The following is a 21565-nucleotide window of genomic DNA, read 5'->3' as shown; positions in this document are numbered from 1 at the left end:
CATTTTTTTTATTGCACATAGTGGCAAGACATACAGTGATGTATGTCTTGCCGTTCAATCTTCTTGAAATTACAGTTCACATTTTATTTTTATTTTTTTGTTCACTTGGCATGATGGCAATATAGGTCACTTCATAGCACAACTTAGAATCTTCAAAGGTGTGCGAGGTTTTTTACTTTCTCAAGATTTTTCTTATGACTGTTCTAATTTGTGGTGTCCAGGCACCCAAGCTGACATCGCAATCTCTGAATAACACATGTGTTGAAAGTAGTGTCAGTGGATTGACAGAAAAGGGTAGTGGAAGGATAAATGGCACATTAAGAGATAGCAAAATGACAGTAAAAATTAATGAACTAACATGGGTAGGTTACATTCTAGTCTACATGAAGACCAAGAACAACTGGGAAGGTCACATTGTGTGTAGTGCAGATAACTGGTGGTCTATTGCTATGCCAGTATCACTAATGCCAAAGATCTTTGTCCCGCAGATGTAATTTATCTCTTCGGAGACTTTAATCTACCGCTAATTGATTGGACCAATTTATCGTCACCATATAGCCTTTCAACAGAATTCATCAACTTAGCCTTAGACTTTAACCTGTTTCAAGTCATTGATCAGCCGACCCGTGGTGTGAACACGTTAGACCTGTTACTGACGAACGTTCCAGAAACACTTAAGACAGTGTCTTGCCAAAAAGGCTTTAGTGACCATAATTTAATTGAAGTAACATTGGACTTGCCTCTACCATTCACAGGAATATCAAAAAAGAAAATCCGGGATTACAACAAAGCCGACTATAACGAAATGAACGCAGAGCTCGAAGCATTTTTAAATCTAGTTTTACTACCGTCTTTCGACAATCGGTCAGTAATCGGTCAACCACACAAAAGAGAAGTAGCGCGCGGCCCCTTTCGTTAACAGCACAACTAGTAATTTAAGTTGCAACGTTTTGGAAAGGGAAATAATTATTGAGCTCGTCCTTGCTGATCGCAAGTGAACGCACAGTACAATCAATTAAATTCGGGAGGGTTACGTGCCAAAACCACGAACATGAGGCATGCTTTAATGGGTGGTCTCAAGAATAATTTTGACCACCGGGGGGGGGGCTCTTTAACATACACAGAAATCAAAGTACACTGTATTAGAATCTTTGCTGATGACTGCATGTTATACAGAGCAATAAACAGTCCCGATGACCACCTGATCCTTCAAGCCGATCTCAGCATTATCTCTATCTAGTGTAGCACCTGGCTCATGACCCTAAATACTAACAAATGTAAAATTATTTCTTTCGCACGTAAGCATGACGTTTCCATTTTTTTCTACCACATACAGGGAGACAAGCTGTCCCAGGCATCATATTATAAATATCTTGGCGTTTACCTTACACCAGGCCTCTCCTGGTTTGAACACATCACTGTCGCGTGCGCGAAAGCCTCAAAAACTTTAGAGTATCTACGACGCAACCTCCGTCATTGCCCCTCAAACGTTCGTAAATTATCCTATCTAACTTTCGTCCGCCCACAACTTGAATATGCCTCATCTGTTTGGTCCCCTTTCGCTCATTATCAAATTAACATGCTTGAAGCAGTTCAGAACAGAGCCGCCCGTTACATTTCAAGAAACTATGACAATCATTCAAATGAGATTCAACTTAAACTTGATCATTCCCTTCAACCATTGGCCATTCGCCGTCAAATGTCTCTCCTATGCCTGTTTCACAAGTACATCTACAGCAATAAAATAGCCTCGTTACACCTTGAACTTGTCACGCAGGCTACATAATCGCCTCAGCTTCACGTGCATCTTTGGCAATACGAACACTTTTAACACATCTGCACTTCCACAAGCCATCCGCATGTGGAATGATCTTCCTGATGATATCGCCTCTGATAATAACCTGAACACATTTCGCCACAAGCTTGAGGTACATATTTTTTAATATAGTGCTGTAACATGGTCTCGTCGTTTAAGTTCTTTTGTTTATTATGCGATGTGTTGTGTTTTTTTTTTTTTTCATCACTTGCACTCAAAGGTTCTTTTAGTGCTTATTTCGAAAACATATTTTGTTGTGCTGCATTGTTTTTCTTCACTTGCGTTGGAAACTTGTTTTGCATTTTGCAATTTACTCTGTTGCGTTGCGTTTTGATGTTCACTTGCATTGTAACCCTGTTCCATACTAGTTGCTTGTGCTTTCATTGTAATACGTAAACCCCCCTTACTCAATGCCCTTTGGGCCTGTAAGGCATTTTGAAAAAAAAAAAAAATATTAGTAATTGGTGCAATGGTATGTAGACCGGGGTTGAGGGCAGCAGAGGAATAAGATAGATGGATAAGATTAAGAAGTTTGCAGGCAAAGGTGGGTTCAGTTGATGTAGGGCAGAGCCATCTGGAGATGTTAGGTGAGGCGTTCATTTGTAGTGGAATAAACTTGGCTAATGATTATCTTTTTGATGTGTCGAACTTTGAGCCTAGTTGTTTACTTCTGAATACTACTTTGTTCCTCCTGCAGGGACTCCCCATTCCTTATTTCCTGCGAGAGGTGGTCGCAACTCTGGCTGGACAGAGGAGCAAATGCAGCGGGCATTGAGTGCTGTCTTTGCGGAAGGTGTGCCTATGACAGCTGCTGCAAGGCGCTTTGGCATCCCCAAGACAACACTGCTTTACCGGCTTCAGAACTCTCTGACCAGGCGCTCACCTAAAACTTGAGGAATGTTCAGAACAGCCATTTTTCTGAAGCTCCGTTTCTTTCTGTATGTTGGGCCTGTTTGCATTCATCTCGCCGTGAAACCTTGTTGAATTCCAGTGAGGTAGGTGATGCCATGCGTGTTTGGTTGTCTATGATGACCTCATTACATGAAATTGAGGGTGCATGATCAAGACCATTGTCATCTCACAGTGAAAAAAAAATATATATAGTGAAGCAGCAAATTACCCATTGGGATAGATCAGCTGCGAGATTTTTAGATTGCCCATTTTAGCGCACAGTTGTCAGGCCGCTGTGTATGCTTTAAATATTAGAAGTGATCCAGATGTGTTGAGCACTTGTATGGACTTGTTAGTATGTTCAGACCTTAAGCAGGCAATACTTGACGTGAATGTCATTTTGTAGGCATATGCAGGGTCCTTTGATAACTTCTTTTAAGTTCACAAAAGTTATACAAGAGTTTTTGGTACTCTGCACAAAGTAGGCATGACATAGTGCAGCATCATTCAGGGGGCTGTATCTGTTGCTTTGGGGAGACTAACATACATGCATAGTGATACAAGCTTTGTAAGGTTTTTTTTTTTTTTTGTTTTTTTACCGTAGTTTTGTAAAAGACAGCTGAAAAAATGGGGGTTCAGTTGATGATCACAAATAGTACAGTTCTTTAAATCTTAATCTAGAAGCACAATAAATGCCAGGATTTAAATTCAGTTATGATTCTTAGCAGACATTGTATCTGTGCCACATCATGATAATGTTTCGCTGCTTTTGGTAACTGCGTCTGTTACCCAATAAGTGCCGTGCTCTAATTATCCCGTTTGGGCATCTTTGCACACCCCCTTGTAGTGCCTGAGTATGCCGTGCAACAATTCTTTTCCAAGATGATTCATGATCATGAAACCTTAGTGTATTGGTCATGACAAAGTATATACAGAAGTTAAATTCTGTGGCGCCTTTTATTTGTGTGCGATGCCGGTGTCTACATTTTGGAGAGTGACATCAGTTTGGATGGAGCCGCTGGTGCAAGTTGATCGGCGAGCGTGGAAAGAACCAATCAGCAAGTGCTCTCTTCCCCTCTGAACTCGCATGCCTATGTGCTGCCCTTTCCCTCGGCAAGATGCCTGACCACCGGTGCCTAACAGTGCAACACGGTAGCCAAATCAAGCCATTCGCTTTAAAACCTCTGGCACACAGTGGGTGGCAACGTCCAAAATTCCCAGCACTCAAAAGGTTAAAGGGTGAGAGATGTGCATATGTGTTGTCACTATGAATAGTAATTGAATAGAAATCTTTGCATTTAGTGTGCTTGAAGCAGTTTTTTTTTCTATTTTTTTTTTTTTAAGATTTGTACTGTTTGGGGCTGATTGAGTGCACCCCTTCTCGTGCTGTGTTGCAATAAGACTCTCTGACTGACAGCTAGAGCCCACTGAACGATGCTATGCTGTGTAACAGCTACTTTGGATGACATGCGAAACTCTCTTTTGCAAGTTTTTTCACCAGAAAATAAAAGCAGGCATAAAAAAAAACTATGGTGAATGCTTAGCTTATGAGGGCAACAAAGGAAGCAAGTGTCGTTGCTTTGTCAAGTATGATGTATTGCCAGATGCTGCCTTGAAATTTTGCAACTGGGTCGGTAGAGATTTTTATGGGGCTCTGTAATTTGTCACTGATTCATAGTCAACTGTTTTCAGTCATATTGCTACATTCAGCATTTATTGCAAGGTGCCACAATTTGTATTCGTTAAGTAATTTAGTCAAGCGCACTTTTATCAGACTTGAATACGCAGAAATGATCACTGGTGAGGTCTTGTATAAATATTCAGCATTATTGTTTACCCACTTCAAACTGACATTGACTAAAGTATTTAATATGATATAACATTGTTTCCATAACTCTTCGTCCACTGAGTGGTGTTCAGCACTCTTATCACTTAGCTGATTGTCCCGTGGCTGCACCTAAGCAGTCTTGAAACTTGAGCACTGGTGTCATCTTGTGTTTTTACTGCTAAAGTTTGGGGTTTGCATTGCAAGTGTTCTATGTAGGTAGGGGAGCACTGCTTGTTTTGGGCTCATGTTGGAAGCATAAACAACTTGTGAGGGCAAGAAACCTGCAGAGGTGGCCTTGTGCAAAGGCCACAGTGCATGTGAACGCATGAGATGGCTTCTAAACCCCTTATTTCTGCCCATTTCATAGGCCCCACCCAACCATCAAGCTTTTTCACTTTCCCTGAGCAATTTACTTTTCACATCTGGAGGAGGTAAAGTTAATATGAGGTCGGGGGCTGTGTTGTGGAACATCCATCTTGTTTTGCATTCTTGCCACCCTTTGTCATTGGCTCAGATGCTGCCGTGCCATGATCATCATCATTAGAATCAGCCACTCAATGTGACAAATGATGAAAGAACGAAAAATGAAATAGATTGTTATGAAATGTGGTCCTGTAGCTAGCTGCATTGGCGTGCACCCTTCAGTTGGTTTTCCCCGAGTTATGTGAAGGCAGCAATATAGACAAGAAGTTTGAATACAACAGAACTTGACAGGAGCACACCAATCTGCCACCAGTGTCTGAGCAGTTTGTGTTTGGTAGTCAGTGTTAAGCAAACGCCAGCATGTTGGCAACATAAGAATATATGCTGATGCTGGCGTGCACTTCTCACAAGGTAACAGGAAAGTGTGCATGCTGTGCTTGTGCATTTTAATCAATATTGTATTGAGATTCTTTCCACTGGCCAGCAACTGTTGATGTGGGTTGGTTCAGTTGGTACCTTACAAATATGGGTTTTGGCTGTTGGAAAGCTGGTGTCCATCATGGGTGGTATTCTGGTGTGGTCACTTTTGAAGATAGTTCCACTTTTGTGAGATTTCACAAGACTCAGTCCTGGACGCATCGAAGTATATATGGCTGACAGCACTCTTGGCACTGTGCGAAGATAGCGTGCTTGGCAAAGTGGCAGAAATGCTGTCGGCTGTACATGTATATGTGTCGGGTGCTAAGTCTCGCAAAATCTTGTGAAAGTGAAACGACCTTCGAAAGTGATCGATACAAAACAATTTTTGAATACTGCCCGAAGATGTGTGTGCCTCATTATAAATGCTAAAGGCATCACATGAAAGCTTAACAAGCACATTTTTGTTTATTTAATTTATTATATGCCAGACTGTGTCATGATTTCTTTTTGGGCTTGATATATTGGAAAGTGAGTGTATTCTTGCATGCATGGTGAAGGTGCCATGCCCCCAGCTCTTATGACTTTTCTGCCAAATGCTTTGCACCTTGAGCAGCACTTGCATTCTTATCTCTAGCTTTTGAGAACTCTTTTACTGTGAACTGTACTTATGAGCTAGGAAACGAGCCGATCATGTTTTATCATTCGTGTTTGTTTGGTTCGCTCATTGCACTTTGATTCTGGCTCTGGTTTCTAGTTTAAAGGTGTCCGACTTTGGTTCATATAATCGACCATGCAATTTTAAGCTGAGCATTCTGACTGTTCTGCGCAGGCGATTAGATAGAACGTGCTTTGGGCACTGACAAGTGCTAAATGTTTTCTGGGAGGCTCATCTCTTTCAGGCTCATCTTTTTGCACTACGCCCCAGTGCTGATCAAAATGCTGTGCCTACAACATCGGGGAACATGCAATGCGGGGCACTCTTTTTTCACTCTGCTAGCAAGGAGTGCATTGTTTTGCACATGCTTCTCTGAGATTTGCGGGTTCGTGAACCAAATGTAGGGGGAGGGTAATTAGGGCATTAGTGAAGATATGCTCAGTAAAGGTCACCCGGCAGTGTGCTAGAATGGCTTGCATCTGTCCTGCTTGCCAGATGGATGGCACTGCAACTGCAAAAAAGCATGCGTCTGCTGGGCCTGCATGCAAATTAGATGATTATTTAAATGAACGCTATAGAGAAAAAATTACTGCAGAAACTTCCTAGTGGAACTTGCAAGTTAGTGCATAAGCATTCTTTCTAGTTGCTCATCTTGCACACATGCATCTCTTATTATTACCCTTATTAATCTTGATTGGGCTTAAGTAATGTAATTGTCATTCATCTTAATTTGGCTTAATTCACTTTAATTACCCTGAATTATTATTATTACCTTTATTAGTCTTGGTAGGGCTTAAGTAAGGCATGGTAAGCCAGAAAAGATGCAAAAACAAGACTGCTGGTGATGCCACGTTGAAGTTCCCGCACCAGCTTACTGTAACATCATGGATACCGATGGTGTCTACTCGGGCCTAGTCAAATTTTTGTAAAGAAAGCAAGGAATGAACTTGGCAAGTTTCGGGATTTTTTACTGCACCACAATGGCCAAATATGCGAAAGTGCTTTGAAATTCATGACGTCACACTGATGCACCGATGCTGGATTTTCAGCAAGAAAATTCAAAAGTGGAAGTTCGGCCTTCATTTTATCTTCTAGTAATCAACCTTCTACCAGAAATTTTATGGAAATAGTGTGGAAGGATACCTTATCAGCCTAAACTGATTTTGTTGTTTCTCTTTAGTGTTCCTTTAAATTGTAGGGAAGCCTCTTGGTGTTCTGCAGAAGTTCCCAGGAATTCTTCCTGTGGCACTAGAGTTCTCTCATTGTTTTCCACCAGTACTGTGAGGTTCTTCCCAAGAGCATATGTAACTATTTGAATGTATCAGAGTTCAGAAACTCATAATTGCGGTTTGCAGCGCTTGAGTTCAGAGAATCATAAAGTCCCTTGAGTGAATAAAAAGTGCAGCATGCTACTAAGTATTCCAGCATAAACCAAGTCAACTAATATGCTAAATTTTGGCTAAGTGACACGCTGACATTGGTCCAAAATGTGGAAATATGTACAGGTGTGTTAATTTTTATATCTAAGAGCACTCTGATGAATACTAGTGAAAGTCAGTATCAGTGCTTCTAGTGGATGCAGCTGCATTGTTATTTTGCTGCCAGCAATGAGGAAGGGAGGTTTATCACTTAGGATGGCATTACAGAGATGAGCTTATGCTTGAATGCATTGAGAGATAATGGTGTATATAAACAATGCTGGTAGTACATGATGAAATGTCTGTTTCCTGGCTGCAGAACTTGATTTATATCTTTTTTGTTGTCGTGTGAAGAGCTATTCTTTTTGAATGTTACCATTGCCATTAGAGCTCTTTCATTTTTATTAGTATTGCAAAACTTGATTTATATCTTTTTTGTTGTCGTGTGAAGAGCTATTCTTTTTGAATGTTTCCATTGCCATTAGAGCTCTTTCATTTTTATTAGTATATTTTTGTTGACTGCGTTACCTGTTTATATTTTGCACTGTAAGTGGTTGTCGTCAGGGTAGTGCCTTTCAGTTTCATGTCTTAGTCTTTTGAGACTCACAGGCCGAGTTAAGCACTGCATGATAGTCCCATATATTGTTCTTCTATGTAAAGCGGGCTTTGCACCTAAGAGCACTCTATGGCAGTTTTGTGTTTTCTGAACCACTGTGGCACCAGCTATTCTTCAGTAAAATTTAGGCTGGCCTTGCTAGCTCATGCTTGTGTAAACGACATAAATGAAAAGAGTCATTCTTGGCAGATAATTCTTACCAATCTATTCTGTGGTCAAGCTGGTGACTACAGCACAGTAAGCTGTCATGTGTGTTTGGTACAAGTCTGTGCTGCTTGTTTCTGTGCAGCACCAACTACTAATTCAAAACAGTCATTTGAGTGAGTTGGTAATTGAATATCTCTTGAGACAAACTGCACAAATCAAACACCGCTTGTGTTGTTTGCTTGCTTTCTCCTTTGTTCGGTTCATGGTGTTCATTTACAAAGAAGCAACTATTCACCTAAGCTCTGTCCACTGGCCCTTGTCTTAGATAACAACAAAACAGTAAACCCTCGCTATAATGTGCTCATTAGGACAACAAAGAAAGATATAGTCTCCTTAAGGACTGGTGTAGCTAATGTTGTGAGTCACTGGCAGATCAGATTGAGCATTCCTGCATAGCAGCAGACAAAGACACAGGCCTTTTTTGTATCGTGGTGTATTATGTTTGTGAAAAACTAACACAGGTAAAAATATTTTGTTCCACCTGAATGTACTTGGTGAGGACAAGCTTAATGTGAGCACGAATTTTCTGTGCACCGGTGACCTGTGGCACACCATGAGAAAACACACCCAGAAATGTGTGGGTCGTCTATACATCAAATGCATATATGTAATTTTTAAAAGTTAGGATGCCTGTAAACCGCTGCCTAGCTGAGCACCGTTGCTGTTGTCCGAGGAATTTATATATTGAGTGTTTCATGTAACTAGAAACAAACTTTAAAAATAGAGTGGTACACCTTAGATGAATGATAACAGTGACATATTGTTCATAGTTGTCTTGAGTTACTTAGACTATTTTTTGAAGCGAGATTAGGGAGCTAAGTAATTGTGTTTAAATATGCAAAATTTTACATATTCGTTTTAGGGCGTAAGTCTCATTTGAAAAGTTGTAGAAAACACCCAATGAGGTTGTTTTTATCAGGGTATCTTTTACATGGTTCTTCTTTCCGGGGCTTTAAAGACAGCCCATAAAATATGAAAAAAAAAAAAGACTTCTAACCACGCTTGCATGTCTGAATTACAGCTCTGTCAACCGTGTTTCTGTAGAATAAAGCCTGCATACCAGTAAAAAAAAGAATGAAGAGATTGGCTACTGCATCCAGCATACGTCAGCATCTCCAGTGTGAAGATCGTGATTAACCACGGTCCTAAATGATAAAAGATAGCCGGTGCTGAACAGGGATGCAGACACACTAGTCGGTTTTCAAGGCGCATGCAGGCTTCATTCTTTAGAAACACGATTGAGAGCATTGCAATCCAGACAGGCAACCGTGTAGTGGCATAATTTTTTTCATAATTCATGGGCTTTCTTTGGAGCTCAGAAAAAAGACTGCTGAATAAGATAACAACATGGAAACAACTTCATTGGGTGTTTCTGAGCACGTTCTACAACTTTTCAAGTGAACCTGCTGTGGTAGCCAAACGGTTATGGCATGGCACTGCCAAGCTCAAGGTCACGGGTTCGATCCTGGCCGTGGCGGCCGCATTTTGATAGAAGCTAAACGCAATAACGCTCGTGTACTTAGATTTAGATGCACATTAAAGAACACCAAGTGTTCAAAATAATTTCTGGTGTGTCATCTTGGTACATAGACATTATAATAAAATAGCACATTACTTTCAACGGATTGTTTACTTTAACTGATTTTCTATGATTTAAGTTTCCCTTTATGGCGTGCCTCATAATCAGATTGTGGTTTTGGCGCCTAAAACCACACAATGTTCTTTGAACTTCTCAAATGCTCCTGAGAAGTTCCTTACTAAAGATTGCCTTACTAAACATAACTAATTAGCAAAACAATTGAACTTAAAAATACAGTCTGAGTAACTCAAGATGACTATGAACAATACACCGTTGCTCTCACTTGTGTAAGGTATACCACTAAGTTTTTAATGTTTGGTTCTAGACACAGATAAAAGCCATTGAATGATAATATTACATGACTATGCATCAATGTCACTGCAAGTTTCTGAACACCAGAAGTACGACATTCACTGTTGCAATATTTTTATTCTCTTGTCAGTAAAAGTTTACAATGCTCAAGCTTTAAAATGATTGCCTACATTAGGTTATGTCTCAGTGCACTTTGGATCACTGATGTATCAAATGAATAGGGGTTAGAAATGCCTGGCATGTTTGATGTGTACAGTAGACTTGCGTTAGTTCGACTCTGGTTAATTCGATTTTTCGGTTAATTCAATCCCAGCCGAATGTCCAATGCAGCGCCTGTGCATTTCTATATGCCCAAACATTCATTGGTTCAATCTTAAAATTGGCCTTCACCGGATAATTTGAACTTCACCCGTCAGCAAGCATGTGCCTTACCCCTATGGGTCCTTTATTCTTCAAGAAAATTAGGCCGAAAATTGCCTGCGAGGCGCAGTCAAATACAACCGAAACTGCGTTCGCGGTGTTTATATGCCTTGCCGCATAACACAGCTGCACAATGCATGTCCATTTTTCCCTGCCCATTTTTCTTGCTAAAAAATTGTGTGCCCATTACATTTCTATTTTGTTTAGGAGAGTTAATGTCATTTTTATGTTAGGTTTTTCTGCTTTCGACACATGGAAAGCGGGCGCGCATTTGATTTGAGGGCGTGTTAGAATCGGGCAAATACTGGCAAATGAATCTGCAATGTGTTTCGGCATTTTTTCTGCTTCTTGTTTAATTTGACCTAATGGGTAATTAGATAAATTTCGTTGGCACTGTCAAGGTTGAATTAACTGTAGTCGACAGCCTTTGCAAAATGGCATTTGCAAAGGCAGTGGCGCTATTTTTTATGCCCAGGAAAGGAGTGAAAGTGTTCGACTCCTCAGTGGCTCATGGTGCATTGAGGTGTATTGCTCTTATCCTTCTAGTGAACCATAGTGTAAAGGAATTTGGACACACAAAAAAGAGCTCCTGCTATGGATGTTTTTAACCAGCCAAAATAAAGCAGATAAACTAGTTAATACTGCGTTAGATAAGTAATACAGGCATTAAAGTATGTGATGTTTCTTATTATTTATTTATTATTTTATTTATTACATACTGTAAACCTCAAGTTGTCCAAGCAGGACAGGCACGCGTAACAAAATGCAAATGAGTATAAACACAACTGTGAAGATTGTAAACAGAAGTACAACGCAGTTGAAAACACAATTGCAAGACAATTTCAACGCAATCGTAAGAAACAACAAAATGAAAATATAACACTAATGCATTGTACATGACAAAATATCTGAAACAATATTAACTTCGTAAGGCTCCGTCAGGCGGTTCCAGTCAGATATTGTACTTGGAAAGAATGAAAACTGAAATGTGTTAGTTTTAGCAAAATATGGACCTAGAGAATGGGCTCGATGATGTCTTGTATGTCTGGTGAATAGAGGAGATAAATAAATTCTGGGGTCAAGGGCGAACTTATGATTCAGAAGTGAATAAAGAAAGTTTAGACGGTTCTTCGTCCGTCGTATTTCGAGTTTTTCAATATTGGGGGCTGGTCATGAGCTCACTTGGTGAGGCTGTTAGTTTGAATTTAGAATAAATAAACCTTACAGCCTTTCTTTGAATAGCTTCTAGTTTATTGATATTAACTTTAGTGAAAGGATCCCATACGACACTCAGTGGCTGACAACCACCATCAAACGACGCCCCTGTCGTTTGAACTGTTTTTCTTGGTGTTAATTAGGCAACATTTTTATCCAGGTGCAGAAAAATAGACAGAAAAAAAGAATAGCAAAAAAGTGCTAGTTTTTTCTGTTCAGTAAATATTACCAGCCGGATATATAAATTGTTGGCAGTCAGCTATTTATGTGTACACCAACAAAGCACAGGGCAACTAAAGAGTGTGTGGGATATTGCGAGCAGTGTGGCTAAAGTTTGTCTGAATACAGTGTACGTCTTATGAAACTCTAACAGTGTCATCAAATAGAGCCAGTGATGATACATGCACATGCTCCACCTAGTTGCCATGAGTCCATCTGCATGATCTGAGTGTTCCAGCGTACATCTAGGCTTTGTAGCTCACAAGCTGCTGTTGGCATGATGTTAACCTTTCGTCATCTGACACATGAGCCTATCACACCAAGTGAAGAGCCATGATGTGTTGTTTTGGCTGCTGCTGTTTAATACCCCAAGGAAAGCTTTCTGCTCTTTTAAGGTTCTTCCCACTGCATTCATCTCTCCTTGGTTCTTGTTTAGATTAGTCTTAGTGCTGGAGGTCATGAGATTGTTTTTGTATTGTTTTGTTAAGTTTTCCATTTATAGGATGAACTTCAAAATTATTGACTAGGCGCCACCATCTTGCATTAATTAAAGGGCCGATGAGACATCCACCCAAATGTAGCAATTGCTACAAAGGACCAGGACAAATTTTTCTTCAACTGCGAAGCTTTCTTTCGAGGAACCTGTATGGGTTTCCTTTGTAGCAATTGCTACATTTGGGTGGATGTCTCATTTGCCCTTTAATTACTTCTCTCCGCCTAGCGGGTTTCCGCTGAACTATTACGTCAAACATCTTGCATTAAGTGACACATACTAGCCTGATATCTGCTATTTTGTTTGAACTGTTTTCTTTCTTAAGAAATTAATTTTTGATGTCTGCTGCATTAACTGTGTGCAAGGCAGGGCACTATGGAAAAGCGGCAGGTATGGGATGTTGCATGCGCACTGTACCTGCGTTTATTGGTGCATAACTTCAAGACGCATACTGCACCAAAATGTGTGTGGAGCTTTGAGAATTGTTCGCGTACAATTGCTCTTCCACTGTAGGGTTTGGCATAGTTTTGCATTCACCAATGCTGCAGTGCGCTTTGTTATCGCACATCCAAAATATCTCGGATTTCCAATTTAGTTGGTATTTCTCTAGTTTGTTGTCCACCTGCTGGGCACATTGTCATAAAGGAAGGCATGTGTGCCCCCATTTTCCATCATTACTGCAGGCTTTCTTGCCACTTCTTTAGCTTGCATTCAGTTCCTTAGGATGCTTATCTTGATTCCTTCCACTTGCTTAATCCACAGTGTTGCAGTGCAGCTTTTGCAGTATTTTTCACCTGGTACAAGTGAAATGAAAAATGCAGGACCACGAGCCTGCTTGTCTCCAGCACACAATTTTTACTAAGCAAAGTTTTCTGCACTCGTAATCCAGCCTAAAACACACACACCAGCCTCAACTGTACCATAGCTTTTAGCACGGTAAGAATCAAAATGAAGTGATGTAGTTATAACGAGGGTTTACTGTAATAGGCCCTTTTCCTAAACGTACTTCACTACGATGTATCTTTTCCAAATTGTGGTCATGGTTAGCTATAAACAAAGATAAAAAGTGAACTGCCTATGCTACTGCTCTCAAGTTTCACCTGATGCCACCATGATCACCGTATACCGTATCAACATTTTACATTTTGTTAAATGCATTAGCTATGTAGCTGTGCTCTGATTTAAATATTAGCTGAGCCACCAATGTGGTGGTGAATCACCTTGTGGGCAAGCTGGCTTTACATTTAGGAAGATCTAAAAATGGATATTTCATACACGTTTGTAGATGCTCAAGAAAATGTCTATAGTGCTGCTTAGTCTTTTATGAACTCCATAACAGCACCTAACCACATCTTTACCAATACAGTTTGTGTTCCTTTCGTAACATCTTGGTGAGGGCTAGTTGGTTCATGTTTAGAACTAATCCTTAACAGCATGAGTAAATAAGGACACACAAAGAAACACACCACAGAACAGATGCCCACTGCCAACTGAATTTTTATTCTGACCTCTGGTGGCTGTTTCTTTGTGTGTCCTTGTTTAGTCACACTGTTCCTGTTTACTTCTGAAGTTTGTACTCCCTAATAATAGCCTCTGAAAATTTGGTTTGGTAATAAGCCAAGCATGACATAACATGAATGTGCTGTTTCCACATTTATGTGTTTTGGTCTATAGCAGTGTTTTATACTATATGGAGTTCAGTTGGAAATATTTTGATCTGTACTGTATCGTGTCACCATCATTATTTCGCTCGGTGACTTGTGTTCAATACTGGTGCTGTGGTCACCACACTCATTAACTGTAGGAGAGAGAGACAGAGAGAGAGAGAATTTATTTGAAGGAAAAAATACAGGTTGGCCTGAGCTAGCAGGCTCTGGCCTACTACTAAACTATGGAAGGCGGAACAGTAAGCAAAGGGTCTGGTTTTCTTTAATATGTGGCTAGCATTTTGGCACAATACACAGCAGTGTTGGTTCTTGGGGCCACATAAATTATAAAAGTAGCTGTAACGAGCATAGTTTATTATAGAAAAACATTTGTAAAACAAGTTGCCTTTTTTGATGTATACCTCACTCCATAGAGGCATGAGTAATATCAACAAGAAGCATGGCTGTATGCTAGGTATTTGTGCCCTAATTTTACAGAAACTTATTTGTGTGAAGTTATGCAGCCGAGTACCTGCATATTGATGCTGGAAATCTTAAGTTATTGCCCATAGCAAACAGTGAAAATGTCCCTGTGAAAATTACATCTTAAAATACATGTAAGTTGTGTTTCTATATTGCATTGCATTCTGTGGTGCATTTGGTGTTTCTTGCGACATGAAGTGCCATGCTTATTTAAAGTGCCCCTCACCAGGCACCATTGGAAATTTTGGTTATGTACAAGGTTGTCCACTCTTAATTAAGCGAAACACACGCGCTTGCAGCCACACTCCATGGTGTGCCACGTGTGGCCGCTAGGCGAACTACTTGTGTAAGCGTGTTGAGATCCAGAGGCAGCGCCTACGCCGTGTCATCTGCTACTCTGCTGGCGTGCGGAAAACCTTGCTTGATACTAGCACTGTAGGTTTGCTTGAATCGTGGTGCACGAACGCCTGTCTTTTGTGTCAATCTTCGTAAAACGCTGAGTGTTTTATGGCACCTGGCACAACAAACTGCTTGAAGTGGTAAACCAGTAGTCCTAGAATAACAGTTTTTTATAGAGGTGTTATTTGTTTCAATATTTGACAACACACTGTATGCATAATGGGTCTGCCTATATGCTGCTCATCTCAATTTACCTAATGAACTCGTAAAATATATCGGCACTAGTCAGTCCAAATTTTTTTATCAGTAGCACTATGCGTCAAATGGGAAAAAGCAATGCATTTGACCAACATATTTCTGAGGCTAGTCACATGACACATGTAGTGTGTGTTAACGTCTACTTGTATTTCCACATTATGTTGTTTTGCTGATGAACAACTTGGCCATCTGTTCATTAGGACAGGGCAATTGCATTGCTATAGCAGTGACGTAAAGGGCGTTTACAGTTTGGATTTTACATTAAATGGATTGTCTTAGCAGGTGGAGTACATGGAGTCAAGGAAGGCAGCGAGGGAGATGGATATATGCAAGGAAAAGGATCGACGAAAACATTGTAAGAAAGGTTGATGCTTTATTATAAGCCTCAGCTCTTCTGACTTTCGACATGTTAAAAACACAGTCACAAAAATGCCAAGAGGTCCCTCATAATTGCACCACACATAAAAAAGCAGGTATTCTGCAAGCACTTTACTAATTTGAGCAGTTTGTTCTGCGATGGGCGATAACACCCAACGCTTTTTGTACGGTGGTATGAAAGACCTTCCTTTCGGGAATGCTGCACCGTGATGTAAGCAAATTTACGATGCCAGCATGAGGCGAGGTTTTTCGCTCGCCAACACAGTGGCAGACAACAGGCCTTCCTTTGGCTCTCAACGCGCATGTGCAAGCAGTTTGTCCAGCAGCCGCATCTGGCGCTCCACGAAGCGTGGTCGCATGGTTGTGTGTTTCCCCTAAGAATGGACGACCTTGTAGACTAAAAGTTGTAAAACACTGCCCAGGGAGTGTTCTACTGCAAGAGTTTTTAAAAAGGGTTTAGTAGTAGCCAAGATAGAAGAAAATGAAATGTCACGAGTCCATGGTGTGAGGTGAACTACCCTGCCTACAGGCAGAGGCTCTTGCCCATTCTTGTAACAGAAGGTTGCACAAGAAAAGACACAACATGGGAGAGCACGAAGAACAAGTGCTAAACTCGCATTGTTTGTTTAGCGGCATGTTCCGCTAAATATGTAGGAAAGCCGTCTCTCCCATTGTTTTGACCAGCACCTGAAAATTACATTCCTCTCTTGCCTTCTGTCATATGAGAGCCGTGCGCCCACATCATGTTTACACCACAATCCCTGCCTCCTTCTGTTTTTTTTTTTGTTTTTTTGTGCGGCTCATTTCCAGAGGTGGTTTTGTGCACCCTGCATCTCACGGGAATCCCTCAGTTCTTCGCGCTGCTGCTGCTGCTGCTGCTGCTGCTGCTGCTGCTGGATATTTGTGTGATGCAGGTGCTGTGCCTTTGGTGCGGTAACACCCCGCCTGTGACATTATCTCTGCTGGTGGCAATAGTGGCTTCTCAAAAAAATCTATTCTTGCAGCGCACGTCGATGTAATACTTTTCAGAGAGGATTGTCCCCAAATGATCTACGCATTACAGTTGTCTGTCTACAATCTCCAAACCTGTTTAACGGTCCTACAGGTGTGCTTTTCCTCTGCACCAACTTTGCACTGGTGCTGTCCTTATGACTGTGACAATAACTTCTATGAGAGACCTGCTTCAGAGTTCCATTGTGACAGTCTTATCAGAGTTGAATATTTAGGCCTGACAATGCAACAAGTGATTGAAGATTGCTTTTATCTGTGGCATGAACATGGTAATTGGCCTTGGCAGGGTTGAGCTTAGAATAAGTTGTACCATTCCAGGATACTTTCTCTCTGTCTAATTGCAGTTCTTATTAATTGGTGGCCTGTGGTAGCAGTACTAGTCCAGTATTTTTTGTATGCTTACTTATAGGACCCGCCTTTCTATGCGGACAAGTTTAAAAGATTTGGCACTTCCTTCTGCTTTGTATTTGCTCAAATTTTGCTACAAGATTGCATGCCTTCATCTGTGTTGTTCAGTAATCTAACGGATGTCTTTGATGAAAGGGAAAATTGTCATCCACCAGAATGCAGCACGAAGCTACAATGCATAGATGTCTTTTGATTGACTGGATGATTTGGAAAAAATGAAAAACTACTGCAGCATCCACGAGATTAGCTGCTGTAGAGGTGTCTATTGGTTTGGCTGCCTGTGGGGAACTAAATATTCAGATGAACCAGGGAAACAACAATGCCAAGTGTTTAATTGTTTAATTAAAAGATCAAAAATGCAACCTGGCTGTGAAATGCCAGACAGTGGCAGGTTATTTTAAAGTACTTAGAATAAAAATACCGGCCATTGTGCCACCAGATGGGGCTGCAAGGAAGAGCGGCTTCTTGCATTGGCTGGGCTGAGTGTAAAGGCTGTGCTCTGCTGCTAAACCTTGCACTGGGGAGGGGAACATTCAATGAATGCCACTGTGCATTTTGGATGGTATTGCAGATGCATGTGCTTTTTTGACATTACAAAAATTGAAGTTCACAGTTCCGACATACTATTATCTTTTAGTTCTGGTTTGTCGTGATCACGGGAAATGATAGCAGATGGATGGAGGTTTCTGTTAAATGTTAAATCGGCAAAGATTTTATCTGGATTATTCGTGTAGTGAAGCATTCTGGGATTTCAGAGCTATTTTGCAGTTCTATTAAAATTTGATGTACATACTTATGCTTTGCTGTGGTGATGAATGTGAATGTTGGTGCGTATTTTCCAGTTATATTTACATGTGCCAAAACACAGAGGTTGAAGTAAAACATGCTTTGAGCAGTGCTGTATAGAATACATGATAGTAACTAGGCTTGAAATGCATATGTCATTCTACGAAAGCAAGTTTAAGTTTCTGGGAAATTGGTGCACATAACTGAATATATTGTTATCGCACAACCGAAGGTGGCGCCAGTCAGAAGAAGACGATTTGACGTGCGGAGGTGAAATTGGAGGTTCCTGTAGAGGGCGACAGAATTGCAGCGTCAAAAGCCCATATCTCGCAATCATTGACAGGCAGAATTTCGCCCAAAGACATGCCCCTGGGAACAATTTGATGTGAACAGTTAAAATTAAGCAGAAGGAGTGAAGTCTGATTGCCTGTAATAGTGAGCACGGTATGGGGGAACGGCCAGATTCTTTTCAAGCAGTGTGTTGTCAGTGGTGTGACATAGCACATAGACGCCGTCAGGAACAGATGGAACCGACATGCTGCTTGAAAAGGATATATTATATGTGAAAAGAAACAATATTATATGTGAATGTTTTGTGTGTGTGTGTTTGAATGGTTTACATGTCCTTATCAACAGCTCTATGTGTGCGTGTTTGAATGGTTTACATGTCCTTATTAACAGCTTTACACCTTAGGTAGGGTTAATTTTTAGTGTGGACATATTATCAAGTGAAAAAGGAACAGTCCAGTAAGTCATTTCTGAGATCAACTTCACAGCGCATGTTCTTCAGTCAGCGTGCATGTGACAATTGATACATGAGGCATTGACACTGTGAGCATCAGCGTACAGCTCGTGTTTGTTTGGTGTGCAGATTAGCATAGAGGTTGGGTTTGCTGTGTGTGCTTCATACTTTTTCAATACATAATGATAATTATGTATTCTCGAGACATTTTCTTGACTACTGAAACACTTTTGGGCAAGTCACTTTCACTATGTGCCAATTGGTTAATTGCATGTGGAAGCAGTCCAGAGAGAACTGCGCAGCAGCACATTTCTTGTCTGTGTTACTTTTATGTTGGATGATTGTGCAGTCAGGGAATGTGCATTGGTACAGCGAGGGATTATACTGGATGTTAGTTCATGCCCAAGAGAAAAAATGAGCAGGAGTTCCATTTTTGACCCAAATAGTAGTAGCATGGGCGCTATTGATGCATAGGAAAAAGGCATCTGTTGTAGCATGTACAATACTAAAGGGCACTATCATATTTACTGTTTGCCTGTCACTGCTATTCTACTTCCAGATAACTGATTCACAGATTTGCCTGAAAGTTTAAAAGGGAGATAATGTAAATTGTTAGTCATTTGTCGTTGTGTTCACCCAATTATTTTATGCAGCAGTCCCCCCCAAGTTTTTGTTGCAAGCTTTGACTATATTCTTTTTATCTTTGTCATGCCTAATGTTCCCTGAGCAGTGCAAATTGCCGACCAGCATCTGTGAGAATGTCATAACCATAATTAATTTTCCTCTAACTTGCATATTCAGCATGGATTTAAATAACTTTAGTGCATGAAAGCAACAAATATTACTTTGGCACTTATAGCAGTTATCTAGTCACCAAAGCAGTCACCTTAATGCCCTTTAGCTTTGTTCATTTATTTGTTGCTGTAGCAACAGATGTTACTTTGAAACCAATGAAATGAGTTTTGTACTTGTCGTTTCATATGAGAACATTCTTTTTTTTGCCTAAGTCAATGCCAAAGTTGTCACAAAACATGCTTGACATTGTCTTTTTTTTCACTTGTGAATAATTTTATTTGGGGTTGATATTTTGCGTACTTAATTTATAATAAACAGTGCTGACCTAGCCATCACAAAAAGATTTTCCTGTAGGAACCTAATAAAAATTAAGTGTTTATTTACAACCAATATTTTACAAGTTGGGTATTAGCTGTGAATTTAGTCCTGTTAGTACAGTGCCCGACATATATTAACTAGTCATGTTTTTGTTACAGGAACCCGAAATCTACTAATGCTTTTTGTTATTGTACAGAGATAGAAGAGTTTTTGAATGATTGCATTATGTATGTCATTTTCATTGCAGTGTGGCTAGCCTGCACTTGACCCCACAAAGTCTTAACGTTTCATTTTTTGACACATGTAGTAGCTTTTCTGACATAATGTAGTGAAGTTTCAGTTATGGATAGCTTAGCAAACCAATAACTAATCAGTTAATTATTCCAAATATTTTTAACTCATTGCGCCAAATGTTATTGTGTGGTAAAATTTAGTACAAATGTACTCCAAAAAAGTAAAGGTGATGAAGTTATTGTTATTTTTTCAAACACCCATATAGAATGGGTGTGTGGGCTTTGTGGGGTTAATGTACATGCTGGCATAGGGCACATTGTTTCGCTTTGCGCCAGCAGTATAGATATGTCAGCTGGTCATAATGTATGAGGGTAAAACCGTCACCTCCTTATTTTGCAAGTTGATGCTCACTGTGCTCACCCAGAATGTGCTTCAGACTTATTTAGTGGCAGAGATTTGTTGATTGAAAAACTGTGTATGTCTTTCGCAATATTGACGACCATTTCATACTTAGTGTCATAAATAAAACTAGTACTTTATTTGCAACTGTGCGTCCCTGTTTCAGTTTTTCTGACTGATCCATGTAGCACAGCAAATCTCTGCTGGAATCAATATGCACCGGCTACAGACGGAGCTTGACGCCTCAGATCGGCTATAAAGCGATGGCGTGCATACGTTTGCAATATTAAAGCGTCAAAGTACATTTGTAGGGTGGTTTCTTTTACTATACTGTAAGCAGCGTGTGACAACATCTTGAACGTTATCGCGTTTGATAAGTAATGGCACGGCCGCTGGATAAAAAAAAGGTCCAGCGGCCGTGGTAATGGGTTGCCTTCTGCAATCGGAACCTCTAACGAGTTATATGGCTGTTGAAAGCGCACAGCGTACTACGACTAACTTTCGTTGCGGAACCTTTAGAGATGGGCGAAATAAACGGCGGATCACGGTGCGCCGGACGGGCTGTTGCAATGCGCCAAAGAGCGTCTGCTTCGAATGCCCGCTCACTCCGCTGCTGCGTGGCGCCATTGTGTGCATGCGAAATCGCTGCGCGTGCCATTCGATTCGTTAACCTCGTTAAGATGTCAAGCTGGGGTAGCTTAATTTATCTAACTTTATTTATGAAAAGATGCTCGAGGAACGTTGTGAGAACGTAGTGTAGCATAACTAGAGCGATGTTTTAGCGGCATAAATTAGGTGTGTAGGCAACATCGAGCAAAAAACTTATGACGTCATAGATTGTTCGCCGTCAGAGGAAGGGAAGATAACAGGAAACATAGTCCGTTGCTTTCCCGCAACAGGGCTGTTCTAAAGATTTTCGGCAAAAGTCCGCAATGTCTTCGGACCGATTGGAAGTTTAGCCGACTCTACGGTATCGAGAGCGAGTTCTAGTATTACGCCCGAACTTGTTGGCTCCGTTCATCCAAGCCCCAGCGGAAGGTTACAAGGCCGTTGTGTGACTCGGCTACATTTTTCGAGGGTGGTGTAAAGGAAGGTCCGTCGACTGTGTGAAATTTTTTCGTATTTTTGTTTTTAGCCCGTATTTCGGACTCTCCGGAGTACATTCAAGTTTTCAATTAGGTGAGTTTTGTGTGCTT

The 21565-nt window shown here is 40.7% G+C and overlaps 2 protein-coding genes across 3 annotated transcripts in view; both read left to right on the top strand.

Annotated features, from left to right (window-relative positions):
- LOC119442999 (longitudinals lacking protein, isoforms H/M/V-like) overlaps positions 1 to 20516 on the top strand; it is a 45084-nt gene extending 24568 nt beyond the window's left edge. The window contains exons 7-8 of one of the 2 annotated variants that reach the window (XR_007465746.1): positions 2514 to 18523; positions 18563 to 20516. Coding sequence is in view for 1 of the 2 variants with exons in the window: in XM_037708107.2 (XP_037564035.1) it covers positions 2514 to 2710 (197 nt within the window). In the remaining variant the exon portion in view is untranslated. Of the gene's footprint in view, positions 1 to 2513 lie in introns of both variants that reach the window. The other variant, XM_037708107.2, reaches the window with a different exon arrangement.
- Positions 20517 to 21206: 690 nt separating this feature from the next.
- Positions 21207 to 21565, top strand: part of LOC119442997 (ras-related protein Rab-5B) — a 31930-nt gene continuing 31571 nt past the window's right edge. The window contains exon 1 of the mRNA XM_037708104.2: positions 21207 to 21548. The gene's annotated coding sequence lies outside the window, so the exon portion shown is untranslated. The remainder of the gene's footprint in view (positions 21549 to 21565) is intronic.

This window comes from Dermacentor silvarum, chromosome 2, assembly GCF_013339745.2.
Source record: "Dermacentor silvarum isolate Dsil-2018 chromosome 2, BIME_Dsil_1.4, whole genome shotgun sequence".
Classification (NCBI taxonomy): Eukaryota; Metazoa; Arthropoda; class Arachnida; order Ixodida; family Ixodidae; genus Dermacentor; species Dermacentor silvarum.
Note: the sequence above shows the minus strand (reverse complement) of the source record. Positions and strands in the feature narration are given on the sequence as shown.